The 17,148-nt window shown below is 54.6% G+C and overlaps 1 protein-coding gene across 4 annotated transcripts in view; it reads right to left on the reverse strand.

Moving 5' to 3' along the window:
• The window catches only part of Ror1 (receptor tyrosine kinase-like orphan receptor 1), a 245,547-nt gene that overhangs the window by 211,779 nt on the left and 16,620 nt on the right, over window positions 1-17,148 (reverse strand). For 2 of the 4 annotated variants that reach the window (XM_005385320.2, XM_013514429.1), the window contains exon 1: window positions 11,250-11,306. The exons of 1 other annotated variant lie outside the window; for it this stretch is intronic. In XM_005385320.2, coding sequence (XP_005385377.1) covers window positions 11,250-11,256 — 7 coding nt within the window. In that variant the 5' untranslated portion in view covers window positions 11,257-11,306. Of the gene's footprint in view, window positions 1-11,249; window positions 11,431-17,148 lie in introns of those variants that run through there. One more of the 4 variants, XM_013514432.1, reaches the window with a different exon arrangement.

Genomic DNA, 17,148 nt, shown 5'->3' on the forward strand with positions numbered 1-17,148 from the left:
AATATTAACTTTCCCCAAATGGGAGCACAGAGCTTGCCTTGTTTCGGTTCATATTCGTGGGTCACAAATGCTGCAGAGAGAAGCAGGCCAAGTGCTTAATAACCCACCAGGTCTCCAACAACACAGGCAGGCCACAGGCACGCAGCCCTGCACCCACAGGGACCTGAGTTCAAATCCTGCCCACACCCACCCGGCCTCCGGCACCCAGTCTATAAACCGAGGACAGTGCTGGTGACTACCTCGGTGCTCTGTAGCGTGAAAAAAGTAGCCAGTGTGTGGTGCAGTGGACACTGCGGTATAGCCAGCCTTCCACCGCCCTGGCTCCCAGAGCGACCTTTCTTCAGCAGAAAGTAGAAAATGGTGAATCTGTAAAGCAAATTCCTACAGTGTCTTCTGTTGTGGTCACATCCAGCCTTGGTTTACCACCAAGGCCAAGGTAGCAAGGAGAGATTCATGGGGACAGCCACAAGGGGGCGCTAGACTAGACAAGAGGAAAGGAGTAGGAGATGGCTTTGGCTTTGGGGCCATAACCCTCTCCCTGGGGCTCCTCCTCTCAGCCAAAAGCAGCAAGAAGGGATTCTCCTCACTCCTCCTCACCACCTTGTCAGCTCCAGAAGCTCCCTCATTGTCCCAGGGTCGCCATTTTCTTGCCCATGTGGCTGAGCCAGCAGAGATCGTGCCATAACACCACCCTGGGGGGTCCACTCAAGGACAGCCGCATCCACCAGCAGGACCCACCACTTCGCGCCATTTCCTGCGGCCAGGGCTCTGCTCAGCGCCTACAGCTCTGTCTGCTGCGTGTCCCCTTTTCCCTGTATGTCAGTCCCGACGTACTTCACAGACCCCTCTGGGACAGGGTGAAACGGTGATTGGACAGGTAAGCATGATGGAGTTTTTAAATAATTTGACATCAATTTCCATGAAACAATAAATTTCATAATCAGGTCAGAGTAGAACCATAAAGAATTGGTTAAATAAAATGATGGCAAATTAACGTATTTAGTGGATATTTATTCCTATTTACAAAAGTCATTAAGTGAGGCTCATAGTATCATTTGATAGCATAGAAAAACATCAGAAAAGTATGCACTAAAGATAAAAAAGTGGGTTTTCCTTGGTTATAGGATTACAACAACCTTTTTCCCTTCTGGCTTGTTTAGCTGTGTTTTCTACTCTACCTATAGTACATTCAGTAATCCACTGATGGAACAAATGCCCACTGAGCCCCTCCAGTGCTGGGGCAGGATTGCGAGGGAGAATAAGGCGGAATTACTCTCAGGACACATGGGCCAGGGAGAAGAGGGATATATTCATTCTGTAATCACACAGATCTACAATTACAACTGGAACACGAGCCAGAAAAGGAGGGGATGTGGCACCATGACCAAAGGAAGAGGGAACCTGACCTCCTGGTGTGGGCCTGGGTTCAGGGACGGCACCCCTAAAAGAGTGAGTTGGGCAGGGTAAGTGTGTCCACACTTTAGCATTAGGAGGCTGAGGCAGGAGGATCGCTTGAGCCATGGAGTTGAAGACCAGCCCAGACAACATAGGGAGACCTTGTTAAAAGATTAATAATAGTAATGACAATAATAATAATAAACCACTGTCTCTGCCATAGCCGAGCTGGCCCAGGAAGGCTGTGGAAGCAGAGCTTTCCAGGCAAGTGGGTACAAGCTGTGACAGCTCTGTCCCTGGGATCGCTGGGAACCAAGGCACAGTCTGTGCCTGGGCAGAGGCAAGCTCCACTGGCATAACATGCCAAGCTTGCTTCTATCTCGGAACCCGGCGCCAGTGTTTCAGAGAACAAATGGCAGGTGTATTTACACTAAACACCACGCTCGCTGGGCCCTGTGTGCGGGGACGCTGCGCTCTTTCATCTGACCTGGCGGGCGACTGCGGTCTGCTCCCTCCTGTCACCACGTGTCAGCCGCTCCTCAAGCCCCACACCTCCTGCACACCTGCTCACCACCGCTGAGAGGTGCCCGCCCCAGCATGGTGCCCTCTGAACAGGCCAGGCCTCGTGGGCATTCCTCCAGCGAAGCATCTGGGCCTGGCGTCCGGAGTGGCTAAAGTGGGAGGGCAGCGTGGAGCGTCCTCAGAGGAGGGTGCACAGAACAGATGCACTCCCCAGAGGGACACTGTTGGCCCAGGAGACATCGGGCATGTCGTCTTAGGGGACCCCACACTACTTCGGAAGAGGGGCTCCTGGCCCCTGGGCAGGTCTGGCCTGTGCACCCCATGACATTCGGCACAATGGGCTCAGGGGGTGCCCAGTGCGCAGGGTAGCACACCCCTCAGCCACACTCCCGCCAATCAGTGTGACCATGGCAGTGCTGGCCGGGCTGGAGCTCAGTGGTGGTGGGCATGCTCACCAGGCTCGACCCCCCAGCACCCCAAAACACTTTCTAACCTTCAGGAGGCAGCCAGGCCCAGTGAAACTCTCAAACTGCCCCCAGCCTGCAGGAGGAGGTGAGCGGCCATGCTCTGCAGGGAAGGCCACGGGCTGCAAGGTGTGACCAGTGCCACGAGCTCCAAGGCCTCAGGGGCAAGAAGCGACCAGGGAGCCTCCCTCAAGGTGGGAGACCACAAGACTGTCCTGCCCTTTCTCTACGCACCCCTCTGGGGTGCCTACACCACGCCCTGCAGGCCGGCCTCGACGGCTGCACCAGCCCAGCCGGAAGCTGTGAAGAGAAGCGTCCCCCTCCTGCCCCTGCCCCATCCCTACCAACTCCAGCTGCGCCGCCTGCTCTTGAACAAGCTTGCACAGCCTCTGAGCCTCCGGGAGGCTCTCTACTTTGGCACGGGAGGGGCCAGATAAAACTGTCATCCTTGAGGCGCAGTGGAAGCTATGGCCAGGGGTCCCCACGGTGGACAGGCTACCGCGGCCCACGTGCATCACCCCACGGTCCCAGGTCCCATGTGACCCCCAGAGCTGAGACTGCTCGTCCTAACAGTGCCATTAGCCAAGCTGCAGAGAGACGGCAGGAGAGACAGCAGCACCTGGGGTGGAGACGCCATGGGAGACAGAGTTTAACCAGTGTCTTCCTTTAAAGGAACTTCACTGGTCATTCTGCCCCCATTCTTGGATTAGGATTTGGGTTCTGCCCGGCAGAGAAGCTGTGAGGGTCAGGCGCGCGTGTGGCATCTGCTCGTGGCCAGGTGCTAGTAGAACCATCTAAAAAAATCAGTTGGGGCCAGATTTTCAAAAGCCCTGCAGGGATTAGAGCCATCTTCACACCAAGGCTCCTGCTTCTTGGCCTTGCCTAAGAGTCTGCCCTATCACCCTGAGCCTCCAGATGCTACAGTGTGAACACGCTGTGACCCCGTCCTCCCGCCCACACCGTCCCCGGAAGGGGCACACCCAGCGTAGCAGGCCATCTGTCCCGCTGCCCACGGCCTCCCGGGTACAGCCCTATCTTAACATCCTGAAGTCCCACTGCCTGAAACATCACATGGAGTTTCTCACAACCAAAAGCCACTGGTAGTGGACAATGTCCCTCCACCCGTCACCATTCGTTCGTTCTTTTTTTTTCTTTTTTTGAGACAGGGTCTTGCCATGTAGTGCAGGCGGACCTTGAACATGCTTATGAAACTCAGGCTGGCCTTGAACCCTTGGAGATCCTCCTGCCTCAGCTTCCTGAGTGTTGGGATTACAGATGTGTGCAACCACACCCGGTGACAACACTTCGCCTTTCTGAACTCGGGTTCTTTTCTGGGCTCTGGATATTCAGCCGGGAGCGGGTGCAGAGGGAAAAGCAAGAGCTTGTGGCATCCGGTCAGCTTTTATCTTACAGTTTTTGTTGCTTATTTTCAAAATATCTTTGTCAAAAGCACTAATGCAGCTTAAGAAACATCACCATTGCCCATGTTCACCTCCTTGCAACCCCGCAGGTCACAGAAGCAACCTGGAGCCAGCCTAGCCTTGGGTCTGCTCAGCCAGGAGGAGGCCACATGTCTACACAGCCACAATAAGGTGCCCACCATACAAGAAGCCATCAGAACTGCCAGTATGAGCACCTCGCACACAGCCTGGCCTCATAACTGTCTTTCCCGGCTCTGGTCCAAACCGCCAGGGCGGTTGTTTATGGAGGTGCTCGGCAGCAGGCTCAAAGCAAAAGAGGTGAGGACAGAATCACAGGGAGTTGTGGCCATACTGGGGTGGCTGGGGACAGGCCAGGGATTGGTTTTCAGTCCAAAATAAGCCAGCCTGGAGGTGCAGCTGGTAGCTGAGTAGTTGCTCAGCAAACACACATTGACTAAATAATCAAAAGGACCCTTGGAATCATGACCAGCCCACAGAAGACACCAATACAAGAAGCCATACTCCTTCCACAGCACACACCACCCCTCACTCAGCCTCCTCCTCCCCAGAAAGCTGTTTCTGCTTCTGCACTGAGTACACCAATTCTACTCTGAACTTGCTTGTTTTTAATTGGTGGTGCTGGGAATCAAACCCAGGGCCTTCCGCATGCTAAGCCACTGAGCTGCATCCCAGACCTACACTAAACACTTGTGTTAAAAACATTTAAGATTATCTGCTCCCTAAAAAAAAAAAAAGGAAAACATGGCAAATATAAAAGACTATCTTATATAACTGTGTGGGTAATTTGCATACATACATATGCACGTGCATAATTTGCATGTATTTGCATACATGTGCTTTCCCTTTAGAAATTTAAGGCCCTACCAGAGGCATAGTTTTACAACCGACATATACACACTGTGCCCTTTATCAAGCAGAGAAAAATCCAGAAGCTAAATGTTCTTCACTCTACCAGAAGTAAAACCACACTGCATTCCCAAAGGTGGAGACATTTTCATTTTTTTTACTTAGAAGTACAAGTTTTTAAAGAGAGAGGAAAAAATAAACGGGCTGGTCAAGTAAAGATAGGGAAGAGGTGGCGTGGCGGGAGATGGCCCCCGTGGAGCTCGCCTGTTTCTCATCGGAAGTGCTTCCCTCCGCCCTCCTTAATTGATTCTGCTAATCCAGCCAGACAGAGGATACCCCCTTCCTGTCGGCGGATTTCTCCCTTTAGTGGCCACAGCCCAGCTCCAGGGAACGGGGATAGAGAAGCGCGGGGTCAGAGGAGAACCACCACAGCCTTCCTTCCTTTCCTTACCAAGCTCCACTCTTGCCCCTGCACTGCCTCAGACTGCCTCTCCCAACCCGCCAGCGACTACTAACGCAGGGCTTTTCACTGTTTCGCCTTCGTGTTCTTACCTTTCCTTCATAGACTGTTCATCCCTGCTGGTGAACTCCTACTCATCCTTCAAGACCCAGCTAAACAAGAAAAGGTCTGCCTTTCTCTGACAGGACTTTGTCAAGGCTGCATTGAGATGCATTTTCTCCTTGAATTAGAGTAATCCTTATCTTCACCCCTAGACTATGAACTCCTGAGGTGGGAGGCGAGACCATGTCTTGGTCCTGTGTCACCCCTACAACACCAACTCGTGTGACTCAGACCACAGGATCAAGAAACATTAGCCGAATGCACAGAAAAATCTAGTCTCTCCCTCGCACTCAAGCTGACACCTAGCGCTCAGGAAGAGTCGTCCCCTGTCCTCCCCCTTCCCTGTGCAGCCGAGGGGCCCTTCTCCGGGCTTCAGGGCCAGAACTTTGCTTTCAGTCAACTCTGTTCCTCCCCTTCCCAGGAACAGGAGCCTTAGTGATTTCTCTGTCCTACCAGGAGCAGCACCTGACGTCACCCTGCATTCAGAACCATGGCCCTACGAGGTGACTCCTGTCACGCTGGCCCACACGGACAAGAACACAGCCGAACGGGAGATGTGGCCACGCCCTAATGAGAGGGCCGAGGTCAGGGCTCAGACACAGGGCTGCCACTCTGGCTTCCTCGGCGAGGAACCGAGGCCATGGTTCAGAAGCGCTGTGGAAAGGAGAGGTCAGTGTCCCTGTGCAATTCTATCCCCTCGACAACTGAAAGGCCGGGTGGGCAAGGAGCCGAGAACGCTGTGCTGTTCCCACCCATACAGCAGAGTGGTGACAACGACATCCGCTGACGTCACTCAGCTTCCTCTGAGACAAACCCCGCAAGCGGACGGCCTAGGGCTGGTGAGAAGGGACAGGAACGCACCCTTCTTGGGTGCTGCCTGCATTGGCAGGGCTGCTCAGGGGGACCATCCCTCTGCTCTAAACATCAGCTTGGCAGGTCGTCCTCAGTGGAAGACACCGTGCCAGGTGCCTGGGTGTCACAGGGACAGGTGGGAGAGGGAGCAGCACCCCCAGGCTTCCTGCCCAACACGGTGGCGGGGACCGGGCGTGGTCACCTCTGCTCACGGGAGGGCACGGGCTGGCTTGGGGTCACAGAGGTTCACGGAGGGGCCTCAAAGGCTGCAGAGTGACCACAGGACTCTCACAGCATCCCCACCAACCTGGAGACCTGGACCCGCCCCGCTCCTGCTCTGGCTGGCCTCGCCCTCCAGTGCCCAGACAGCAGGGCCTTTCTCCAGCATGGCCAGCCAGGAGCCCTGTGCAAGCAAGCTCGCCACCCGGTCCACTAACTGCTGCATGCACTCTGCAGCTGAGAGGCCTCCTCGCGCACCACGCCGCTGCCCACTGTCCCCACTCCCCAGGAGCATGTCCCCGCAGTGACTCCCGCATTTCCAACATATTTATTCCATTTCTCCACGGTCTCATGTAGCCGTTGCCCACGCTGATTGACTTAAAAAAAAGAAAGGAACCGAGAACAAAGCCGCCCCGGATGTGTGCAGCGGCGGCCCTAAGAAAATGTGTACGGACTTCGCGGCTCGCACTTGCCAGGCAGCCGGGGTGAGGCGGGCAGAGCAGGCTGGGGTCGGGGCTGAGCTCCGTGGCAGCCCAGAGGGCAAGGCAAGGGCACCACGTGGAGGGACCTGCCTCTCACCAGAGCCATGTGCTGGGCCTGCAGACCTGCTCGGCAGCGGAGAGGGGCTTCCAGGGGCTTCCAGGGCTGCCGTCCAACTGTGCCTTGCGCCCTCTGCAGATGGGCACACTGCGTGCGCTCCTTCCACTGCGCAGGTGAGGTTGAATGGCCAAAGCCCACACTCAGGAAGAGTGCAGGTGCTCTGTGTTCTATGGGCCAATGAACAGAGGCGGGCAAATAAGGGCGGTGGCCGTCCAGAGTTTGCAAAAGAGGGAGGGAGGAGAAGCGAGGAAAGGGAAGGAGAGGGAGGGGAAAGGGAGGGGCAGGGGAGCGGAGGAAGGGGAGGGAGGATGGGGAGGGGAGGGGAGAGGAGGGGAAGGGTGGCCCCAGAGTGGAACACGGGTGAGACAAGCAAGGCAGCGGAAGAGGGGATGAAGCAAGTCCACCTTCCCACACGTGGTGGGGACTTGGGGTCTGGCCCAGGCCCTGGTTAGGCCGATGCAGGCCGAGCTGCAGGCTTGCCCTGGGGACCTGGTGGCATGAGAGGCCACAGTGACGGTCAGCTCTCCCCGCCAGTGGCCGAGGGTAAGGGGCTGGCGCGGAGCCCATGGGGCAGGGCGGGTCTTTGGGGTCCCACAGCTCTCTGTGGCCCACACGCAGCCATGTCTGTTCCTGAAGATGACTCCTGGACAGTCCGGGGAAGCGAGTTGTGTCTCGCTGAGCACGCGCTCACTGAGACAGGAAGCTGGCGAGCAGTTACAACCAAAGGTAGCACTGGCTGTGGCTGGAACATGAAGAACCTTCCGGTGCACCTCAGTTTTATGTATACAATGGTAAGCGTCTGCTCACCCCAAAAGTACCTCTTCACATGAAGTTCTGGGGCACCCCAAAAGTGAGCTTCCATCGTGAAAGAATCAGCGTTTCCTGTCCTTTCCCTGGAGACCTCTTCCTTTATGAACACAACACCCTGCTCCTCACAGCGCTGTGCTCAGCGGGAGAAGTGAGAGCTTCTGCGGTGAGAGCGGAGGGCAGACGACCTTGTTTCTGACAACTTTGGCTTTGTGATCTCGGCAAGCCCAGCCCTCGGTTTCCTCATCTGTGAAGCGGGAGTGACAATACACCACCCTGTGGAACTGTTCTGAGGAGCAGGTACGACAGTCTACATCCAGTACCTGCCTGCGCTCCTTAGCTGCCCGCGCCTGACAGGATCTTCCCATAAGGGAAGGGGAGCCGCAGGACGCAGACTGTAGCCACGGGTGGAGTTCTAGGTTCACACCTGGGTCTGGACGGCAGTAAAGCAGATCCCGTTCTCTTGTCCTGGCCCAGAGGGAGACAGCCTTTCCTGGTCCTCTGGACATCCAGGGAACTGCAGGGCCCACGATGAGCCACTGCTGGTCCTGGCCCACGGCCATCCACCTTTCACATGGAAGTCCCTCCAAGCCACGGTGAGGGGGCGTCCAAGTTCCAGAAGCTTCGCAGAAACATCATTAGAACTCTGCCCACTCTGCCCATGCAGCACAGAAAATCCTCAGCAAACCCAGTTCGAGAGGACTCCAGGACTCAGCAATTTCAAGAAGAGAAGGGACTGCAACTCTGAACTTCACATGTTCTGCAGGAGAACCAAAGCCCAGCCCCCTCCACGGCATGACTTACCACGCCACTCACCTGCCTTGTGGCAAAGCTACCTTTTGTCATAATAAAACCGCACCAGCACTCGAGCGTGCTGTCCCCAGCATGCACTTGGGGCATGACCCAGGCGGCTCTATGTCATCTGTACAATAACCTTCCAAGGTGGGTCGCAGTGGACCCTCCCGAGCTCAGAGGAGGAAACACACTCAGAGGGCTCCACTCCGCTAAGGCTGTGCTAGTGAGTCAGCACTCCGCAGTCAAAGCCCTCAGCCTCTCCGGGGACATGGACATCGCCGAATGCCCACGCACCGCTAACCCAGGACATCTCACCCTGGGATCCCACCTCGTCCACCCACGGAGGAGACCGAGCACATCAGGGCATGAGCTACACGGGAGCCGCTCACAAACCGAGCAGCTCAGCATTCCGGGTCTTAGCAGCTCTTCCTTTCCTTCTCCCAAATTCTAGCCAACAGACAGTAGCCCAGCCTCGAGTCCGAACCAGCCTCTCTGGCTCCTCCTGGTCCTCCCTGAACTTAGTCTCACAACTTCCCCGGCCTGCGTGGGCTCAGGGTAAAGGATCAGGGCAGCACCCCTTTATTCTGATTCGGAGGAGCATGTGGTTTTTCCTTTGACCAAAATCAAAAGTTTCGTGGATACCCAGGAGAAGGTTCTCTACCTTGTGTGTGACTCGTGGTGAGCAAAATAGAGACTGTTATTCCAGAGTCTCAAACTAAAGCCCACACACTCTGTAAAAAGCACCGTTTGACAGGATCAGATTTCCTCCAGGAGGGGTCGAGTTCACAAACTGCACCTCGCCTGCACATCTGAGTCTCCGCAGTGGCTGGACAGAGAGGAGAGGACGGGGTGCCCCCTATGATCCTGGGCAATCATCCCTCGACCAGGAGCTGCTGGCCAGGCTTAGCCCGGAGCCGGGGCAGGAGGGGTGGCAAGAGGTGCAGGAGGGGTGGCAGGAGCTGCACAGCTGTGTCTGTGTTTACGAGAAACCCACAGAAAGGCCCAAACAGTCCCGACTGTGGGGGATTCTCAGTAAGGTCACACAGAGCGAGTGTTTCGCAGACTCACATGCACATGCACACCAACCCTGAGGGCATGTGCGCTTCGGAGGCAAAGCCAGATGTTTCTAAAATGATCCTGGCTTTCCACAAAAGGAGACACAGAGGGAGTGGCTAGCTCCAAATCCTTCGGCACAGAGCTCATGCATGGGCCACAGGCCCTGCAGGAAGCAATTCCAGTGCCAAGCTCAAGTCACTTCCATGCCCCGGCCAGGAGGATGCCAAGGTCACCATCAGGTGGGTGACTGAACACAAGCACTCATTCAGTACAGGGGGCACAGGTTTCCCACGGGCCGGGCTGGGCGCGGGACTCGGGAAGTCACCTGGCATGGGTGACCCCGCCTCTGCCACCTTCTAGCCACGTGATTCTCAAGGGACGTAACCCACGGGCCTCAGTGGCTTACTCTGTCACACAGGGGCGGCAGTTCTATCCCCTGGGAACAGAAAAGCCATGGGAAGCATCAGCTATTAGCATTATCTGTTGGACGGAATGTTCACCGTAGATTTAAATTTAAAAATTATTCTTCAGAACAGGTGCATTTCAGAAGACATGAGACATCAAGTGAACACATAATATGCTGAGCAGAGAATAGTAATTGCAGCCAGATGTGGTGTGCACACCTGTCGCCCCTGCACTCTGGGAGGCTGGCGCAGGAGGACTACAAGTCCGAGCCCAGCTTAGAGACTTAGCAAGACACTATCTCAAAATTTCTAAAAGGTCCTGGGGATGAGCTCAGTGCAAAGGCTCTAGGTTCAATCCCCAGGACTGAAAGAAAAAAAAGGCAAAAGAAATAAGAGGAAAATATAAATATTAACGGTGGTTTCCTCTTAGCTGTGGGATTACACATCATTCACACCCTCTTCCCTATAGCTTTCTGTGTAAGTTTTACCATAAGGAAGGCAATGTCATTACTGACACAAGTAACACCAGCCTAGGCTTCTTAATCCGCACCATCGGGCAGCAGGGCCCGATCGTTAGGGTCCCCAGGCCGCTCACTCTGCGATACAGTCAGCAGACGTCGCACAAAGAAAATTACTAATGCCTTTCTTCACACCAACTCAGATTCGGCAGTGAGCACGGACATTGTTATAAAGAACAAATTTCTTTATAAAGAACAGCGCCAGTCTCACGATACCTCGAGTCCCTGGAGACTCCTCTCCCATCTGGATTACACAACAACAGACGGTTACCGTCTTGAGGGGGAAGAAATAACACATGGTCTTTAAAGAAAAAAGAAAACCTGCATCTGGTGCCTGTCCCGTTGCCCAAGTGACTTTCCCTTCTCCAACTCCGAGAAGCCCCTTCCCCTGGCTCGATACTTAAAACCCAGAGCAAGAGTTCACCGCGGCAGCAACTTTACAGCAGAACAAACAACCTTCTCTAATCCCACACACAAAGCACAACTGCACAAAGCCCAGGCAAGTGGGGAAAGGCAGCCGCACAGAGAGTTTGTAAAAGACATTTGCTTTCCCGCTGCGATGCCACCTCCACGCAAGACACCGGCCAGGAAAATGCCATGGCGGCTCCTGGGAGCCACGGGCACTGCTGGAATTCACAGCTCCGACGGACAGCACTGCTGCAAAGAAGCTGGCATTGGAGGCTTCAAACAGTTCAGTAGCAGGCCGGCACCAGGATCAAACCGGTGAGCCCCGCTACCCCAGCTGTGAGTAAGCGCATTAGAATTACCTTCCATGGGGGGAATGCAACTCTAAACAACTCCGAGAGCCCATCTCACCTGCTCAGACTGGCTGTCACCAAGGACACAAAAGCAACAAACGCCAGCCAGAATGCCGGGAGAACCCTCTATACTGCTGTGGGAACGTCAGCGAGTGCAGGCACGGCGGAGGTCAGGGTGGAGATTCCTCAAAAATCTAAACTGGAAACTGCATCCACCGAGCCACCCCGTCGGCATATTCTGGAAGGTGCAGGGTCACCCCACGACGGTGACCACACCCATCCAAGCCCACAGCACCACAGCTCACAGCAGCGAAGCTCTGCCAAATGCCTGGACCAAGTCAGCGCGGGAGGGGATTCAGACAACGGTGTGCAGCGTGCACTTTCACTCAGCCATCCCGGCCACTGAATGCACACCATGTGCAGGGGAAAGGGATGGGTCTGGGGCCTGTAGTGTTACATGAAATAAGTCAGATGCAGAAAGCTAAGTATCACATGGTTTCTCTCCTATGAGAAAACAAAAACAAAAATAAAGAGTAAAATAAAAGAGGATGGTGAGACAGAGAAGACTTTTGGTGATAGGGAAAGAGATCAGCAGGAGAGAGGAGAGCAGGAAGGGGAAGGAATAGGAAAAGACCAGGACATGATATCCACACACACCAGTTCCCCAAAAGAAATGCAAATATGATGTATTGCAAACATACACCAATGAGGAATCTTTTTATTGTACAAATAAAAACAAACAGTAGTCCCTCTGAAAACCTTCCACGACCTCTGGTGTGGAGGCCCCTGGTAAATGCTCGGTGCTCGCAGACACACAAGTTAGGGCCCCAGGTGGGGACAAGCCCAGGACACAAAGGCAAAGGTCCCGCCGGGCGCAGGCCGAGGACACAGCTGACCACACACAGGGCTCGGGTGGAGACGCAGCAGGCTGTGGGGCCGTGACCGTCCGCGGACTCACCAGAAACTTCTGTGCTTGGCTTCTGGGGAGAAGAGCGGGGAATCAGGAGCAAAAGAGGCTCCTTCACGGAGGCAAAGTCAGCTCTGCACTCTGGGGGCTGGGAGGCCACCAGGCCCACCGGACAGAGCCGCTGCAGCGCAGGGAAAGCCTCGGCCGCAGAAACCAGGCGAGGGCGGCTCTCGCGGGTGTGCCCTGCCCAGCAGAAGCACACGCTTCCCGGAGACTTACGAACTTCGTCCCCCACCAGGTGACTGAGAGAGGTTCGTGTCCTCTACAGGGGACAGGTCACAAAGTCGCAGACGTCAGGCAGAGGGACAGGAAGGTCTCTCGGGGACACCTTCGCTGACCACTGCGCGGGAAGCTTTCCCCTTTGGGCGCGCAGCCCACGAAACCCACCTCACGTGTCCGCTCCTTCCCTTCTGTCCCTCCTTCCGCTCCTGCCTTCCTCCTCCTCTCTGCCTGGCTCCCACCACTCTCACGCCATCCCGGTCCTCCCTCCACTCCTCTCCACCCCTACATTGCCCTCTCTGCTCCCCACTTTCCTGTTTTCTTTCTTCTTCTCTCTCCCCCGCCTTCTCCTCCTCTCCATTTCTGCTTTAATTCTGCCAGGAAGCTCTCCCCGGACACCAGCACCTGCTGCCAGGACAGTTTCCTCTTCTTCCTCCCCACCTTCCTCTTACTAATTCCCGAAACACAAACTTTGAGCACCTATTACAGCACCGGTTGCTCCCTCAAAAGACTACTTCTTCACTTTGACTCATACACTGGGACCTGCTGTCCTGAGATGGGAACTGAGACGCAGAATTCAAGGCAAAGCAGCGTTCGTCCCCAGGGGCCCACGGGCCGAGGGGACTCACACGCGGACAGGAGGCGGGCGTGTGCATGAGGAAGGACAGCAGCAGTCCCAGGTTAGTCACCCACCCCCAGCAAGAACGCCAGCGTGCACCTGCATGGCTTGCGCCCCCGTGACCCCCAGCCCCCTGCCCATCCTCTGGCTGGGGTCACTGTCACCCTGGCGGCCACACATCCGTTCCCCAGCGTGGGTCCCAAGCAACAGTGCTGAGCAGCTTCACAAGCCTCCGCAAACCGGGCTAGAGAGAGCAGGGTCCACCGTGCCTCTAACAGCGCGTGGAAGGCCCAAGGTCAGTGCCCACAGCCAGGGGAGGAAGGGAAAGTTCCAAGAGCTGAAGGAGCCGTAGGAAAATCCTACAGCAAATACTGTTAATAATAACAACTCGGCTTTTATGACCTTGTAGGTTTCCAAAGCATTCCCACACCTATTACTTCATTTGACACATTTACTAGCTCTCCAGAGTACTGATTATTAACCTCAGAGAGATTAAGGGATTTATCCAGATCAACAGTCAGTAATGAACCGACAGTCAGAACTCGAACTCCCATCCTTTGGTTCTGCATCTGGAGTAAGCTGAGAGGTGAGGGGCTTTGCCAGAACGAGAAATCTCAGGCTGTCTCCTGAAGAAGCTATGGATGACTTGGCTGTCCCTGCATCCTGCCCAAACTAAAGGAGGGCCAAGCACTTGCTTTGAGAGGGCACAGAGTTCAAGCTATAGCAGCCCAAGGGGTGCGTTGTCACATTTCTGGAAACGGAACCACAACCCCAGCAAAGAGGCCGAGGTACCAACCATTGACATACGCTGCCTCCTATGCAAAGAGCTAGCAGCTCCACTAAGAGCATGTGTGCCATTTGTGTGTAGAAACAACGTGGTAGACATCACTGAGCGAGTATAGTACAGGGGGAGACTGCTGTGTACAGCGAGATGGAGCGCCTTGGTTAAAGAGGAAACGGTGGGGATGAAGGACCCCAAGGGGTTGGCCACGTATCCAGGCCCCTGTGGATGGACACGTTCACCACTGAGGAGGGTGACCGTCATGACCTCTAAGTCCACCAGGCCACTGTGCGCACTATGACGGGGACAGAGGGCACCAGCCACTTGGAGGGGTCGTAGCTCAAGTCTCAGGAGGGCCGACGCCAAGGCACCTCAGGGAACTGAGTTCTGAGTAGAAATGACACCCAGTACCAAATGAAACAGAAACGGTAAGACAACATAGAAAGAAAATCATAGTGCATCTACAATCAAGAGGAAAAGGAAAACATTCTAAAATTTCTAACAACTTTCAATAAAGGAACAGGTCTACTTAGTAACTGCCAGGGAGAAGGATTTCATTTCTCTGAGACTCGGTTCCCTGGTCATAAAATGAGAGGAAAGAGAAGCTGAGACATCCCCCAGAATTCCCTAGCAGCTCACCCCGGACAGCAATTTCAAGAAAGGCTAGCAATGCTGGCTGTCGAACTGAGATTTCCTATCCGGCCGACTCAACATGCCAACACCTCGCCCCAACTCTCCCAGTCCTCAGCTTCAAGCTCCAACTCGGCAGCAAGGCTGTCCTCTTCGGAGTCCAGCCACTTCCTGCGGAGACCCACCCGCGTGGTCCGTTTTCTTAAGGGTGTCAGCCTGTGCCCAAATTTTCAAGTCCGGAGTGTAGCCAACCTGAAAGCAAAATTCTGCCTGACTCGCTAACAAAGGCAGTGGAGAAAAATGTGGAGAATTTACTTGTGTTTCTGAATCCACTAGTCCTGTGTTCCAAGAAGGACAGGAACAAATTAAGAATTGAACACTCTATTAATTCCATCCAAGCATCGCCACTGGCCAACTATCAGGCAGCTGGATGTAACTCTTAGCTCGAGAGATGAGGAGATTTTATCTAAAGAGCTCGGTAACTTTTCCCAAACTCTGGCCCAATCACACACTTACATCAAGCACAATCAAGCCATTAGACATGGCCAGTGTTGCGTGTCCTCCACATAGGTTTCACGAAGGGCATTCAAGTTCACATAAATAATGCCAGCTACACACTCTTGAAGTTTTCAGTGCAGGGTTTTTCTGAGCTGGGGAAAAACTGGTGCCAAAGGCTCCTTCCATGCTGTCATACTCGGCAAAATGAAGACAGAACATTTCAGATGTGCTGTTCAGGCAGAGGAAGGGTTCCGACCTCCAGCTAAGCAGATGCCAACCCAACAGCAAACTCAGAGGAGCCAGAGCTTACAAATTACTTGTAACCACCATTTCCGCTCTTACCACTGCGCTCACTCCCAACCAGTGCCCGGAAGACAGGCCGTGCCCAGGGCATTGGTCTCCGTGTGAACAGGAGTCAGACCCTTCTCACTCCTCTCCTGTGCTCCCCCACTCAGCCGGCCCCAACTCTCCCCATTTGCTGTAGAAGCCACATCCTGATGTGATCGAAGCAAAGGGCAGGAGCACACGTTAATCGCACACATTGGCTTGGGGGAGGGTACAGGAAGGAAGGGAGGGAGGGACGATATGGGAGGGTTCAGTGAATGAATGAATGAATGCAAAGAATGACACAACAGATTTTCCGTCACCACCAAATTGCCTTCTCCTATAAACCCTGATGCTCTATCCGTGGACCCACTTTGGATAGCGTCACCCAGAGACTCCACTGCTTTTGATGTCACATTGATTGACAGAGACTGTTGCTTCCTTGATTTCCCAGACATTTCTGGGGAAAAGCTGGTAAACCCAGCAAAGATGAGCGGAGAGGGAGGAGGGGGGAGGAAACAAAGAGAAGCAGAAGGGAGAGTGGAGGAGGATGACCAGGGGGAGAAAAGAGAAGGAGGAGGAGGAGGAGGAGGAGGTAGATGATGAGGAGGAGGTAGAAGAGGAGGATTACCCACGTTAAGTAAAAGACAAAACAAAGAGATCCACAAAAGCAAATGCTTTCTATGCACATGTCATGGCAGATGCACTTAACTACAAAGCAGCCTCTTTTCCTTTCCCCGGCACAGAAGCATATGGGCAGAACAGTGAGTACTGTCCGCAAGGTCCAGCCCGATGCACACTCCTTCCCGGCCGGATCTCAGCCTGTGCCAGGCAGGAGCGAGACTGCACCGTACTCTTGCCCCGCACCAAGCCAAGCTGGAACAGGCAGCAGCTCCGAATCACCTTGGTGGCAGAAAGTGCCACCCCCATCTGAGGTTTCAGGCCTCGCTGTCCCCTCAGCACAAAAACCCCAGCGCACTGCACACAGAGACATTTACTGCCTGGATGCGCAGTCAGCCTCCTCCAAGGAGGCATTCTCCCCCGACACCACGTCCAGCACCACCAGGCAGTGCGGCTGGCGCCATGGTACCCAGTGTGGCTGGTGCCATGGCAACGAGCCCATCTCTAAATAGGCTGCGATGCTGGAGGCATCCTGCCGGTGGGCACTTGGCGGAGGTACCTAGTGAGCCCAAACACAGCTCACATGTGCCCTGGGAAGCCGCCGGCCACAGAGCCAGACTCCGCTGTGTCACGCTGTCCCCTTCCCCACTCGGCTTTCAGAGATCACGGGGTGCGCAGCTGGGACAAGCTGGGCCCTGCTCGCTCCCGCTGCCCGTGAGAACGCGGCAGTGTGGGGAAGGCTGGCAACGTGTCCAGGTTCACAGGGCTCATTGGCGGCGGCCGGGCTGAGCCGGCCCAGGCCTGTGGCTCCAGCCCAGGACAGACTTCCACAAGCACAGGGTTTACAGGAAGAAAACCACTCGGTTACTCCTCCCACCACGACCTCCTCCACCACCATCCAACCTTCCAGCTTCCCCGCCTGCCTGTACTTAGCAAACCCTCTCTTCCTAGTGGACTAACGTCTGGCATCACCAGCACCCATATCCCGAGAAAAATACCCCTTCCTCTACAACACTAAGAAATCGAGAGTTCTCTGGGGTTTTATCCACCTTTCTCTTTGTTGACTCTCCTGATGCCCGTGTGCTACCTGAAGGTGAGAAGTTTGTCTTTTTCATCTTTTTATCCCCGAATCTATCAAGGAATCTTATACATATTACTTCTACCTATTACTTCTATCTCAGGTACAAAATAAATGTTAAAAAATTGAATCAATAGAATGCATAATGAATTCACTTAACCTAGGAGGACA

This window comes from Chinchilla lanigera, unplaced genomic scaffold, assembly GCF_000276665.1.
Source record: "Chinchilla lanigera isolate Chin_1 unplaced genomic scaffold, ChiLan1.0 scaffold00022, whole genome shotgun sequence".
Classification (NCBI taxonomy): Eukaryota; Metazoa; Chordata; class Mammalia; order Rodentia; family Chinchillidae; genus Chinchilla; species Chinchilla lanigera.